Below are 14019 nucleotides of genomic sequence, written 5' to 3'. Positions count from 1 at the left end.
TTCCAAAAAGTAAAAATCATCTTCGTCCAGATCAGTGACGGCTGGTGAAACATGTTTGAGGTGCTGCTCTTTTTCACAACGTTTTCCTGCCTAATACTGCAGTCTTTTGAAAATTGTCTGAACTTAGCTCTACCAACTGAGCTAACAGAGGTCGTGACTTCAGCTGAACTTTGACCTTTACGTATAACAACTATCAGGGTCTCTGTAACCCAGAGTTACAGAACCGTGTCGCCAACAATGGGCTCTTCAAAAACTGAACAAATATAGTTTATCAGTGTTAAGAATTTTACACGTAAATATAAATAAATACATTTCAAACTTTTAAAGAAATAAAAAAAACAACCAAAGCGCCCTCTACGGGCCACCACCGGTCCTGACACGGATCACTTCAAGGCGGCCATTTTGAGTCCAAGATGATCTCTGTAGCGCCGAGAGAGAAACAGCAGATATCGATATAAAAATGACTCAAAATAGAACAGAAAGAAAAAGAGTGGAGAGTGTTGTTAAAATGTAACTATACTTCAGTCTTCTTGTTGTACAACAAACCTGGAGAGAAGCAACACAACAACACATCTATTATAACCTCGGAAAAAGACAGTTTGAACCCATGACCTTGAGGCTAAGCTGACAATGATAGGAAGTAGATCGTAAGAGATCATTTGATGGCTGAGAAAGTTTAAGAGTATTTACCGCAAATAACGATGGTCTGTGATACAAAGAACACGCTACACAAACTTAAAATCACGGATATTTGAAGGATATTATAAAACCCAGGTCAAGACGTCCAGTGAACTCTAGGACAAGTGTGGGCGACTCAGTTTCCTCGGGGGTCACATTATATACTGGGACTGTTATGAGGATAACATGGAAAGGATGGATTAAGAATAAGATAAAAAACACTGCATTTGTGTTAATTTAATTGGATAATATTTATTATATTTATTATTTACGATTAAAAAATTGTCATGGAATATTTGAATCTATATACTTTTTTAAAGGAATTAATTAAACCTGTTAAAGAGATGACAAAGAAAGGGAAGAAAAGAGGATAAAAAAGTTCACAAGGCTTTTCCTTGATTTTCTGGAACTCCTATTGTGTTCTCAGTATTATCTTGACTTTTAAAGTATATACTTTATTGAATATTGCTTTGATTGTTTAAGCGCTTTGTGACCCTGGTCTGGAAAAGCTCTATATAAATAAAAATGACTTACTTGGCTTAATGGCTCAGGACCAGAGGAGAGAAATCTTTTCAGGCTGTTGCTCCTAAGCTTTGGAACGATCTTCTCTCTCTTTGCTCTTGATGGATCTACTGACTCCTTTAAGAAACATCTTAAGACGTTTCTATTTGTTCAGGCTTTTCCTTGAATTTCTCGAACTCCTGTGTTGTTCTCAGTATTATCTTGATCTTTAAAGTATATACTTTTTTGAGTATTGTTTTGATTGTTAAAGCGCTTTGTGACCCTGGTCTCGAAAAGCGCTATATAAATAAATATTACTTACTTACTTACTTACTTACTTACTTACTTTCTTACATTTGTAAACACAAAGAGACGACTGAAGGTTCTGATCTTCTCTGCAGGAACAGTACAAGTTCTGTTACGAGGTGGCCCTGGAGGCTCTGAGCTCGTTCTAACTGGACTGGATCAGTCTACCGACCCGGACTCCACGCCCCCGACAGAACCTGAACCCGCCGGCGAGAGAGTGACGCGTGTCGCGGTGCATGAGTCTCGATCCCAGACGCCGAGCGAAACTATTCGTGTGCCTGTCCGAACACACACCCGTGTACAGAGGATTTATGGGGAAAAAATCTCTCCTGGAAGTTTCACTCCAGCGAGACGAGGAATATTGTACAGAGAAAAATTGTTAAAAAACAAAAAAACAATAAGATGTTTGACAAAAAAAAATCTCTATGTCCTCTGCTGGGCTGTGATGTGATTATTGTACAGTATTTTTCTTTTTAGATATATTCTACGCCTTGAATGTTTCTCTCCCTCGGATGGTCGGATGCAAACTGGAACCAACGGTCGGACGAGTGGAAGGAAGCGTCCGATCGAACTGTTAGCATTATGCTAATCGTTAGCTTCACTTCTCAAAATGTCAACTTTTTAAACGTCTTATTTATGATCTTTAAACTTTCTTAAATGTTTAGCAGCGCCTCTTTGATCTCGGTTAGATTCCAAACTCCCTCACTACCACCAAAAGTTCAGAATTTGATGAAAAGAAAAGAGCGTAGACGCCCATTAAACCGAAAACAAGAAGAGAATCATCCGGTTGTTCTTCCTACTTTCTTCTACTTTATTACCTTTTTATTTAAATAGGTTTGATTTTTTTAATGGTAAGAAATCATCACATTTAGCCAAAAAGTGTTTCATTAATTGGATTTTAGTAGATATTTATCGTGTAAGTCGCTTAAAAACAGCAACGTAATTTCAAAATACTCAAGAAAAGCACAGACAAATACTTTCTTTTTATTATTTTCTGGGTCTTTCCTGGGTTGTGAACACATGAATATAAGAAGAGAAAAGGAAAGTAATTATAGGAACATTTTGCTTGTTATTAAATCAATTCTGATTCTATAAAAAAGTTTTTCCGAGATGTTTCTTTCAAACAAAAGGTGTTGACATTATATTGAACGACCACATAAATCTGTGAAAACAGCAACTGGCTGTTAAAAAGTTCATGTCAAGCGAGGAGAACTTTTTCTTCCTCGGGTCGATCCTCGTCCGACTCGCGGTCCAGTCTGCGTCCGGCCCGGCTGTACATAAGATAAGAACCACAATCAAACAAACAAACGCACCAGACTTTTACGATAACGTTTCTTTGTGTGTGTCCGAAAAAAAACAAAAACAACCGACGACTTACTTTTGTGTTTCGCCGGCGAATCGTCGTTCGTGTCACAGCTTCTCACGTCAGAGCTTTCGTTTCAGCATCACGACCCAAACGCAGAGGTTTGTAAGGATCCGGGACAATTATATTTGAAATCTACTTCATTTAGTTTGTTCAGCGACGACCAAAAATTATGTTTTTCGTAACGATCACACTTCAATTTGGCGATTACGCTTGAAAAAGGACACAAATGTTGTCATGGATTCTAACGCTGTCGTGTATTAATTGTATGAGTAAAAAAAAAAGTCGGCAAAATCATGAAACTGTGACTATTTCAGGGGAACAAACAGTGGTTTTATACGCCAGAAGGTTTTAGTTTGTGCGACGCCGTCGACTCATCAGTGGGTCGAGCGTCTTCCACCAAACGTCCGATGCCTTCTTCAGTCGTTCATGGACCTACTCAGACCAAGATCGTGGAAATGTTTCATTCAAGACTTTTTGAAGGCCAGAAATGTTGAGCAACCTTTTCTTTTTTATTTATTTTCTTGCCTTAGTATTTTCTTTTTTATTATTATTATTTGGGATTGAATCTGTGCATTTCCTTTGTAAACTTCTTCCTCAGATGATGATTTGTCTAGAAGTGTTGCTTAGATCTGGTGACGCCATCATTGGTTGTTTAGTTGTTTGAAATGTGGTTAACATTTAATAAAAGGACCAAAATCTCAATTTTTTGTTGTTGTTTTTTACGATAAAAAATATATAAACATCATCTGTTTCAACTATCCTTGATATCAAATGAATTCACTTAATCATTTATTAAGATTTTAAAGATTTGTAATTTGACTATTTTAATGAATTAAAATGAACAGAAACACATGAATCAGTAGGAATTTAAATAACATCCAAAAATCCAAATGGGGAGGGAGTAAATTCCCAGTGACAATGCAAGGGATACCACAAACACATTTGTTTTGGGGCCATCGGGTCACCGTGACCCAGAGAAAACACAATGGTTAAAATGTGGTTAACATTTAATAAAAGGACCTAAATCTCATTTCTCTGTTGTTGTTTTTTACGATAAAAAGATATAAACATCATCTGTTTCAACTATCCTTGATATCAAATGAATTCACTTAATCATTTATTAAGATTTTAAAGATTTGTAATTTGACTATTTTAATGAATTAAAATGAACAGAAACACATGAATCAGTAGGAATTTAAATAACATCCAGAAATCCAAATTTTTTGTTTTGTTTATTTTGTTTTGGGGCCATCGGGTCACCTTGACCCAGAGAAAACACAATGGTTAAAATGTGGTTAACATTTAATAAAAGGACCTAAATCTTGGTCATTTTTAACGACACACACGTGATCATTTGTCTGAACTAACTTTGATATAAACTTCATTCATACACAAATTAATTAAGAATATGTATTTTAAAGGTATTTTATTCGCCTACTTTTAATTAATTGAAAAAGACAAAAGATAGTAACGGATTCATTGTAATATATAATAAATTCCAAATGAAAAAAAAAGAGAATTCACGGTAAGAATTGATGTCCTGTATATATTTAAATGTCATCGTTTGATTTAACCTCTATTTAACCTCTATTTCACTACTTAAGTAGAATAAAGAGATAGTAACAGGTTTATCAGTATAAATGTAATATAATGCTAAATTACATAAAAATCCAAACGTGGAAAAGGTTGAATTCATATTAAAGATGAATTGATATATATGTATATGTCACAGAACAGATTGGAAACCAGTGGGATCCAGAATCCTTCTAGAATAATACTAGGAGGATCTGGAATCCTACTAGTAAAGATTGGAATTCCATGATTCAGTCCATTTTCCAAAACATTTTGATGTAATCGGAATGTCTCCTATTAGAATTGGAGATTGTCCTGGTAGAATCCCCATTTGTACGAAGACAGATTGGAATTCCAATATTCAGATCCCAATTCAGTAGTAGGATTCCAATCTGTAGTAGTAGAGATTGGAATTCGCCAGTAGAATCTGGAATCCTACTAGTACAGAATGGAATTCCAATCCTTACAAGTAGGATTCCAGATTCTACTGGATTCCACTCTGTACTGTTACATATATATACGTATATATATTGTATATATATGTATATAAATATATCTCTGTCTACATCTGTTTATGTGAATAAATAATAATGTTGATATAAACTATAAAACGACGTGTTAAGACTTTGATTCGATGCTGATGTTTCTCTGATTCGTTCAAGTCTCTCTCGACTCACGGTCGTGAAAATAAAAACAAGATCCTGTTATTTCTGCAGCTAATCAATGAGACTCGCTGATGATCTCAGGCCTGAGTCGACGTCCTCATGCTTTATTTAGCGTCTGATTCCCCGGGAGCCCATCAATATTCATGAGCGATTAGCATAGACGCCAAGGACGAGGCCTGTACCTCCACATTATGACCATCAATCAGAGGCGCTGAGAGGCTCCTTGGAGGGTTGCTGTCCGTCAGAGTGCCGACTCACACGGACTCACACAGACGCACACAGACGCACACAGACGCACACCGACAGGTGTAGAGATGCACTTCGACAAGACGTCCCGTTGCTTTGATTCTCGCCCACATTAGTTTCACCTCGTAATGATCATGACATCATTTGAACGTCTTGCACGAAGTGACATCATCAAGCTGCGACTTCAAAGACATGAAGGAATTTATCCCAAAGTGGCTCAAATCGAAGGTGTTTGACAAGATGGCGTCTCTCCTCCGCCTCTGATCCCTCTCTCTCTTCTACACCTTCACCCAGGATCATCTGTCACTCAACGATAAATGGTTACAAATAAACCACTTTGAATATAGATATTAATTCAACTTCAGTCGAAAAATCTATGAGAAAAAAGACGATTGATACTAAGGAAATAATGGTGAATACATTGACCAACATGTTATTTTATTTTCATTTAATGCAGATTCTCATGTTCTAATGTGTTATTTTAAACATAATGGACGAGTCATGAACAAAGTTGCATTTAATTATTAAATACAATAAATAAATGATACCTTTTAAAAGTAGAGACATGTTTTTTGGGGGATAATCCAGGATTTTACATATTTACAAATACATACATTTATAATAGAAAAATGTATTTTGTCGTTTCCTTTTTTTTCCGTTCCCAAATTTTTAATTTAATTTTTAAATGTTTTTTTGCACAGTAAAAATATATTTTGTGAAAGGGAAACTGACAAGGGTGAAAAAAGAATTTATATATATATATATATATATATATATATATATATATATACTGTATACATACCCTGTACCACAAGTTTCACCTTTATTCAGCTACAACTACTTAAATCACTGCAAAATCTATCAATATTAAATAAATTATCAACATTTTATTCTAAACAACTGAAAATATAAAACATATACTGAATATTGTGCACAACAAATATCGATGATATAAAATGAAAACATGGAAAACAGAAAAAATGGATGGATGGATGGATGGATGGATGGATGGATGGATGGATGGATGGATGGATGGATGGATGGATGGATGGAGGGAGGGAGGGAGGGAGGGAGGGAGGGAGGGATGGATGGATGGATGGATGGATGGATGGATGGATGGATGGATGGATGGATGGATGGAGGGATGGAGGGATGGATGGATGGATGGATGGATGGATGGATGGATGGATGGATGGATGGAGGGAGGGAGGGAGGGAGGGAGGGAGGGAGGGAGGGAGGGTGGGATGGATGGATGGATGGATGGATGGATGGATGGACGGACGGATGGATGGATGGATGGATGGATGGATGGATGGATGGATGGATGGATGGATGGATGGATGGATGGATGGATGGATGGATGGATGGATGGATGGATGGATGGATGGATGGATGACGGGATGGAGGGAGGGAGGGAGGGAGGGAGGGAGGGAGGGAGGGAGGGAGGGAGGGAGGGAGGGAGGGATGGATGGATGGATGGATGGATGGATGGATGGATGGATGGATGGATGGATGGATGGATGGATGGATGGATGGATGGATGGATGGATGGATGGATAAACAAAAAAATATATATATGTTTATTTGTTTTCCAGGTGTTTTATATATAATAATAATTATATTATTATCTATATTTGTGGTGCAGATGAAAACTTTGGTAAGAAACACGGATGTAAGAGTGAAGACAACATCGATAGCAAATAACGTTCCATCTGCTGCTGTTGTTCACGTCTCTCCTCGACATGGAAACTGTAACAAAATGCAGAGTCATGCGTGACCCTGTAGAATCCATCAGCTCGCTCACTAATTCTCTCCTGCTCTGATTTATGCAGAACTGAGCACCAAAATGAAGACATATGGGAAACCCTGTCAACTGTGAAACTTCCGAGGACGACGGCTCGGCAAAAACTTGTGGGAAAAAACAGCTGCATTAACATATTTTCCTTCAATAGAGGGCGAAACCACGTGAGACAAGCCAGCGTTGTTTCATTTCTTGAGACACCTTCTGTGTTTCTTCTTCCCTTAATGAGCTGGATTTGTAAACCAGAAGCTCTTTTCTTACGTTAACATTCAAATATCCACTCCTGGATCCTGGACCGTCTGCGATGTACAAGGTCAACGAGGCTTTGCGGACTCAACGAGGCATTGAAATCCCACCCTTGACACCAACGTTCGAAGCCCTCATGCACACCCCTGAACCCCCTCAGCCGACCGACGAACAGGACCGGCTACAGACGCCTAAACATCACAACACCAGTCACTTCTTCTACGAGGATGACGTTAAACCGTGCGGCAGAAGCGAGAAAATACCGGTCGACACCAGCAGGAGCTTCAGCAGCGACATCGGAACCACACTTGAGTCCAGTGTGGCTTGATGGCGACAGAAGGGGTCGGAGGACGTTACGTTCCCAGAAGGCAGAGTTTCAGATTTGGAGGAGATCTATAAATACCTTGGCGTACCAGAGGGAGATGGCAACCACACTGAGGCTACTAGGGAAGCAGCTGCCAAATACCTCCAGCGGGTAAGGTTGGTCCCAGAGAGTCGGCTCAATGGCAGAGAAGGTGTGAGGGGGTTTAACTGCTGGGTCAATAATTAGCTGGTCCAAGGAGGACATTCAGGCCACAGATGTTCCACCCAGGGTTCAGTATCCAGAGTCTACACACCACTGTAGTCTCTAGATAGTGCAGAGAAAGAGGTCAAGGGTTAGCGAGCATTAGCCCAGATGAAACATCAAGTGTTCCCAGGAGACGAAGCACTGGATGATAAACTAAGAGAGAAAAAAACCAGAAGAACCACAATGGAAGGAAGAACCCATGCATGGGATGAACCACCAACAGCTGCAGTAGCTTCTATGAACACATTCAACAAATTGCAAGTGTCGACCGCACTAAAGGAAAGAACCTAAGTAAGTAAGTAAGTAAGTAATATTTATTTATATAGCGCTTTTCCAGACCAGGGTCACAAAGCGCTTAAACAATCAAAACAATACTCGAAAAAGTACATACTTTAAAGATCAAGATAATACTGAGAACAACACAGGAGTTCCAGAAATTCAAGAAAAAGCCTGAACAAATAGAAACGTCTTAAGATGTTTCTTAAAGGAGTCAGTAGATCATCAAGAGCAAAGAGAGAGAAGATCGTTCCAAAGCTTAGGAGCAACAGCCTGAAAAGATTTCTCTCCTCTGGTCCTGAGCCGTGTGCGTGGAACCATCAGTAGATTCTGATCCACAGACCTCAGAGCCCGAGCTGGGGTGTAAGGCTGGATCAGATCACTGATGGAAGGTCTGACCATGAATAGATCTGAAAGTAAGAACCAGAATTTTAAAGTTTGTCCTGAAAGAAACTGGAAGCCAGTGAAGAGTTTTAAGGATCGGAGAAATGTGAGTTCTTCTACTAGAGCGGGTCAGAATTCTGGCTGCAGAGTTCTGAATCAACTGCAGACGAGACAAGATCCTTCTTGTTAAGACATGAAAACAAACTGTTACAATAGTCCAGACGAGAAGAAACAAACGCATGGATTATAAGATCCAGATCATGTTCCGACAACATTTTCCTAAGTTTAGAGATTTTTCTCAGTTGAAGGAAACAGTTTCTGGTCAGTTTTCTGCAGTGTTGAACAAGAGACACGTCTTTATCAAATACAACACCCAGGTTTCTCAGGCTCAGTTTGACCTACCGTATTTTCCGCACTATTAGACGCACCGGATTATAACACGCACCTTCAATGAATGGCCTATTTTAGAAGTGTTTTCATAAATAGTTTGCACCGAATTATAAAACGCATGGAATGTTTAAAAGGCTTCAAGCAGCAGCGCACGAGACTGGTGTTGTGAGCAGACAAATGTTGAGCGAGCAGCAGTGAAGTTGAGCTCATGTATGACGGCTAGAGCAGACTTGTATTACATGTTGAACACACGTGTATGACTGGTTGAGTGCACATCAGAGTTATTTTTAGTGTTCAACAACCAAGACACACTCGCTCAAAGTAGTGGCAGTAATCGCACTCCAAAGACGTCCACCATGATGTGACGTGCATCGTTAATCCCACCCCGTGATGACGCAATGACGTAATCCCGCCCACGGCGTGTCGGCTCAGAGTCATGAAAGTGTTTGTAAACAAGTCACTCACCAGGTGATGTTCATATATAAGGCGCTCCGGATTATAAAGCGCACTGTTGTTGTTTTTTTAGAAAATTAAAGGCTTTTAAGTGCACCTTATAGTGCACCTTCTTGTGGTGATGGGTTTTAGTGGGTTTTGTTTTCTGCTATATTTTCTTCGTTGTAATAAAAATTATTTTGGGTTTTGTTGTACATTTTTGTGTTAGTTTGTTGTGTTGTTATTACTGCCGGTGATTGTTTGTGTTGACATTCTTTTTGACGTATGGTTACATACTAACATAATAATCAACTTCAATATTAGCAATACATGCTAACAACATGCTACGGTTTCTCATCATAAACTGTGCAAGTGATCTGTAGAAAGCGTGTTGCTACATATAGCTGTTAGCTGTTAGCTAGAGTCGCTTCACTCTTTTCAGATCTTTAACTATGTTTGTGCAAAAGGTTTCACCATAAAAACAAACAAAGCAGGACTTGACAGAAGACAGAAGACAGAAGTCCGAACATGGACGTCGGAGGTTATTTGCTCCATCAATAATTCAGTCTGCAGGAATAATGAGGACTCGCTGGTCAGAGTTTTGTCTGATTTATGCACACATTGATCTTGGTGCTTTCATGCGTGATGATGGCAGGACTCTGGCTTTTAAAGAAGCAGTAATGAGACAGACTGGGAGCGCCGGACGTCTCGCACCTTCGTTCTAACCTGAACCCGCTGAAGGACAATGAGCCTAATTAGACATAATGATGCTAAAGAGAAGGGAGAGAGTTTGTGCTGAGTCGACAACACCAGGCTCGCCACAGGAAGAGGAAACAGCGAAGGGAGAAATGATGAAGGTCGAAACTGTCACGGCGCTAAAGTAGACGAAGTGCTTATCTGGCGACGGAACTGGACACGTGATGAACATGTTTCTGAGGAACAGCGTATCCGTGTTCAGGCAGATGCGTGTCAACAAAAAGGAAAATTAAATGAATATAAAAGTCAATTTCCGACATTTAAAAGTTGTATTTGACTATAATGTCGATGAATTTCATTTATATTTGTGAACCTGAATTTTTTGTGTTGACACTTGTGTCGATGTTTCTTTTACTTGTGATGTTGCTACTTGTTGTTCTAGTGTGTTTTTCCATGTTGTTATTTTATGATGTTGTGGTGTTTCTTTTTGCAGTTTGTGTTTTCTCTTGCTGTGTTGAATGTTGTTCTTTTGTGTTTATATTTCATGATTTCGTTTTTGTTGTGGTGTTGCTACTGGTGGTATTAGTGTTTTTTGTTGTTTTGGTTCAATTTGTTTTTATAACATGATGTTGTGTTGTTGTGGTTTTCGTTCAGTGCATGTTTGTGTTGCTTGCTGTGTTGAATGTTGTTATTAATGGTGGTGGTATTTTTGTGGTTTTGTGTCGATATTTCATGACTTTTTGTGTTCTTGTTGCGATGGGTTTTAGTTGGTTTGATTGTTAATGTGTTTTTCTTTGTTGGGATACAATTATTTTGTGTTTGGTTGCGTTGTTATTACTTCCGGTGGTTGTTTGTGTTGACATTTTCCTTGTGTTGTTAGTACTGATGATTCAAGTGTTTTCTTTGTTGTTGTTTTTATGATGATATATTTTTGTTGTTGTGTTGACTTTTGTTGTTGCTTTGTGTGCTGATATACTTTGTTGATGTGTTGCTGTTGAAAGCAAATTGTTGTGTTGCTTTGCTGTGTTACATGTTTTGTGGCTATTAGTGGTTGTTTTGTTGTTTTTTGAAAGTGTCATTAATTGTGTTATTGTGTTTTTTTAAACATAAATGTTTGGTATGGTGTTTTTTTTGGGTTATGTTGATTTAGAAGTTGTTTTGTATTATTATGTGTGTTGAGTTTGGTGTTGCTTGTTAACGCAATTTTCTATATTTTATTTTTATGTTGTGTTATTTTGTTGTAGTGTGGATGATAGGGTGCTATTTTGTGTTGATTTTGTTGTGATGTGTTACTATAGTGCGTGTGTATTGTTGTTCATGTCATGTTTGTGTGATAGTTTTAGTGTTGGTGGTAACAGGAAGAAAACCATTATATTAACTCAAACGTAGTTTTGTAAAGTTCTAAAAACAGGATTCAACCAGACTTGTGTACATGTTCTTACGGAGATAAAACTCTGAAGATGTTCAATAGACGTTTGTCTCCTCAAATCATCTCCGAGCTTCAGAGAGAATTTAAAATCAGACCAAACTTATAATCGCGGCTCTTGTTCTGCGACGAAACACACATTGATGATCCGACCAGAGATGAACCGCAGACGATCGCCAGAGTGAATTAATAAAAGGAAGATCAAGAAGTGACCATGAAATAATGATCAGGACAGAAGCTTCAAGAACTTCGATGGATCCACAGACTTTGAACAGACATCGTCCAGATCTCCATGTTTCATGTACAGTTTTTAAGGGTTTTTCTGTGTTTCTATTTTATGTTTTCCTTAATTTCCCACTTTGATAAGATGCAATAACTTCCTTGTATGTTTTAGTTACAGTAACTTTTTTCAAATGTCTTTACAGTTTCATGTTTTCCATCTTCTTGTTTACAAAATACATTTTATAAAAGGGAGGTAAGAGTGAGTTCAAAGGTTACACAATCTTGTGTCTACATTTATCTACACAAGCGATCTTGAGACACTTTCACAGCTGGTTCCAACATCACCATGACGATGGCCTCTTGTCTCGTCCTTCAACGCCTCTTCTGACCAATAATGACAACACAAGTGGAGATTACAAGGTCTCGACTCCGACTCTTCTGCCTCTCGATGATCCTCTCAAGTGTGTGTAGTTGAAGAAACACAACTTCAGGTGATCAGTCATGGCTGTGAGATGATGTTGTTAAAGTGTGTTGTGTTGTTGCTCTCACTGATGATGTGGTTCTGTTGCTGCTGTTGTGTCTCTGGTTTGTATTGATAGTGTTGTTGTGATGCTGTAGTGTTCGTGTATTTCTCAATTTGTTGTGTTTTTTTTGTGTGTGTGTTTAAGGTATAAATATATTTGTTTTTAGGGCCTTCGGGTCAACTTGACCCTGAGATAACACAAGGGATACCACATACACGTTTGTTTTTCGGGCCTTCGGGTCAACTTGACCCTGAGATAACACAAGGGATACCACATACATATTTGTTTTTCGGGCCTTCAGGTCAACTTGACCCTGAGATAACACAAGCGATACTACATACACATTTGTTTTTGTGTCAACTTGACCCTGAGATAACACTAGGGATACAACATACACATTTGTATTTGTGTCAACTTGACCCTGAGATAACACAAGGGATACTACATACACATTTGTTTTTGTGTCAACTTGACCCTGAGATAACACAAGGGATACTACATACACATTTGTTTCTGTGTCAACTTGACCCTGAGATAACACAAGGGATACTACATACACATTTGTTTTTGTGTCAACTTGACCCTGAGATAACACAAGGGATACTACATACACATTTGTTTCTGTGTCAACTTGACCCTGAGATAACACAAGGGATACTACATACACATTTGTTTCTGTGTCAATTTGACCCTGAGATAACACAAGGGTTACTACATACACATTTGTTTCTGTGTCAATTTGACCCTGAGATAACACAAGGGATACTACATACACATTTGTTTCTGTGTCAATTTGACCCTGAGATAACACAAGGGTAACTACATACACATTTGTTTCTGTGTCAATTTGACCCTGAGATAACACAAGGGATACTACATACACGTTTGTTTTTTGCCTGTAGTCGTCATCGTTTGAATCAAATCAATAACCAGTGATTCTCTGTTAAATTCTGGTTAAATATATGTTCAGTTCTTTTCTGCTAATATATAATGAAAAAACAATAAATAATACACAAATAACACATCGCGTAAAAATCATAACAATGACCGTTGATTTTGCTGCTGTTATAGAGTCATCTGGGTCAAGGAAGTTTTTGAAGGTTTCACTTGTGTGTCTTCTCACTGCCGGTGGTCGCTAGCTAGCGGTTAGCTCTTTAAAGATTCTGCAAAAACTGTTTTTTGCCGTGAGTAAATGTGTTGTTTTTGAAATGGTTGTCGTGTTTTTATAAAGGGATGTGAGATGAGCCCCTTGGCAGAGGTATGCTCCGTCTCTGTGTTATTCCTCTTTGTTTATTTAGTCACGATTTAGTGTGTTTTCTGGAGTTGTGTAGATGTTCCTGATGCTATTTTTTGGGGGCTTCAATGGTCCTTTTTCCACACTCTGGTGTGACGGAGTGTATGTGTTCTTGTTATTTCTTGTTCTGCGGTTGTTTCTCTGGATGAAGTGTAGTTCTGTTGTGTTGTTGTAGTGTAGTGTAGTGTTGTGTTGTGTTGTGTTGTGTTGTGCTGTTGTTTAAGAACGTTTTAAAAAAACCCATCTCTGAAGGTTGTTGATGTACGACAAAGTTGATCCCAATTGTGTCTCAATGCGGTTGTGTTACTGTGATTCCTGTCAGTGGTTACAATCAAGACGATATGAAGTGTGTGTGTGTGTGCGTGTTTGTGTGTTTGTGTGTTTGTGACTGACGTGTGTTATCGCACTCGTGGCCGTCGCAGCTGT

General features: G+C 38.6%; 1 protein-coding gene across 2 annotated transcripts in view; it reads left to right on the top strand.

Annotated features, from left to right (window-relative positions):
• ptprt (protein tyrosine phosphatase receptor type T) overlaps positions 1-3553 on the top strand; it is a 305407-nt gene extending 301854 nt beyond the window's left edge. For both annotated transcript variants that reach the window (XM_087799988.1, XM_087799990.1), the window contains one exon: positions 1581-3553. In XM_087799988.1, coding sequence (XP_087656114.1) covers positions 1581-1634 — 54 coding nt within the window. In that variant the 3' untranslated portion in view covers positions 1635-3553. The remainder of the gene's footprint in view (positions 1-1580) is intronic.
• Positions 3554-14019: the final 10466 nt, after the last annotated feature.

The sequence above is a fragment of the Callionymus lyra genome, chromosome 10 (genome assembly GCF_982586985.1).
Source record: "Callionymus lyra chromosome 10, fCalLyr1.hap1.1, whole genome shotgun sequence".
Lineage (NCBI taxonomy): Eukaryota > Metazoa > Chordata > Actinopteri > Syngnathiformes > Callionymidae > Callionymus > Callionymus lyra.
This window is presented reverse-complemented; position numbering and strand designations above follow the sequence as displayed.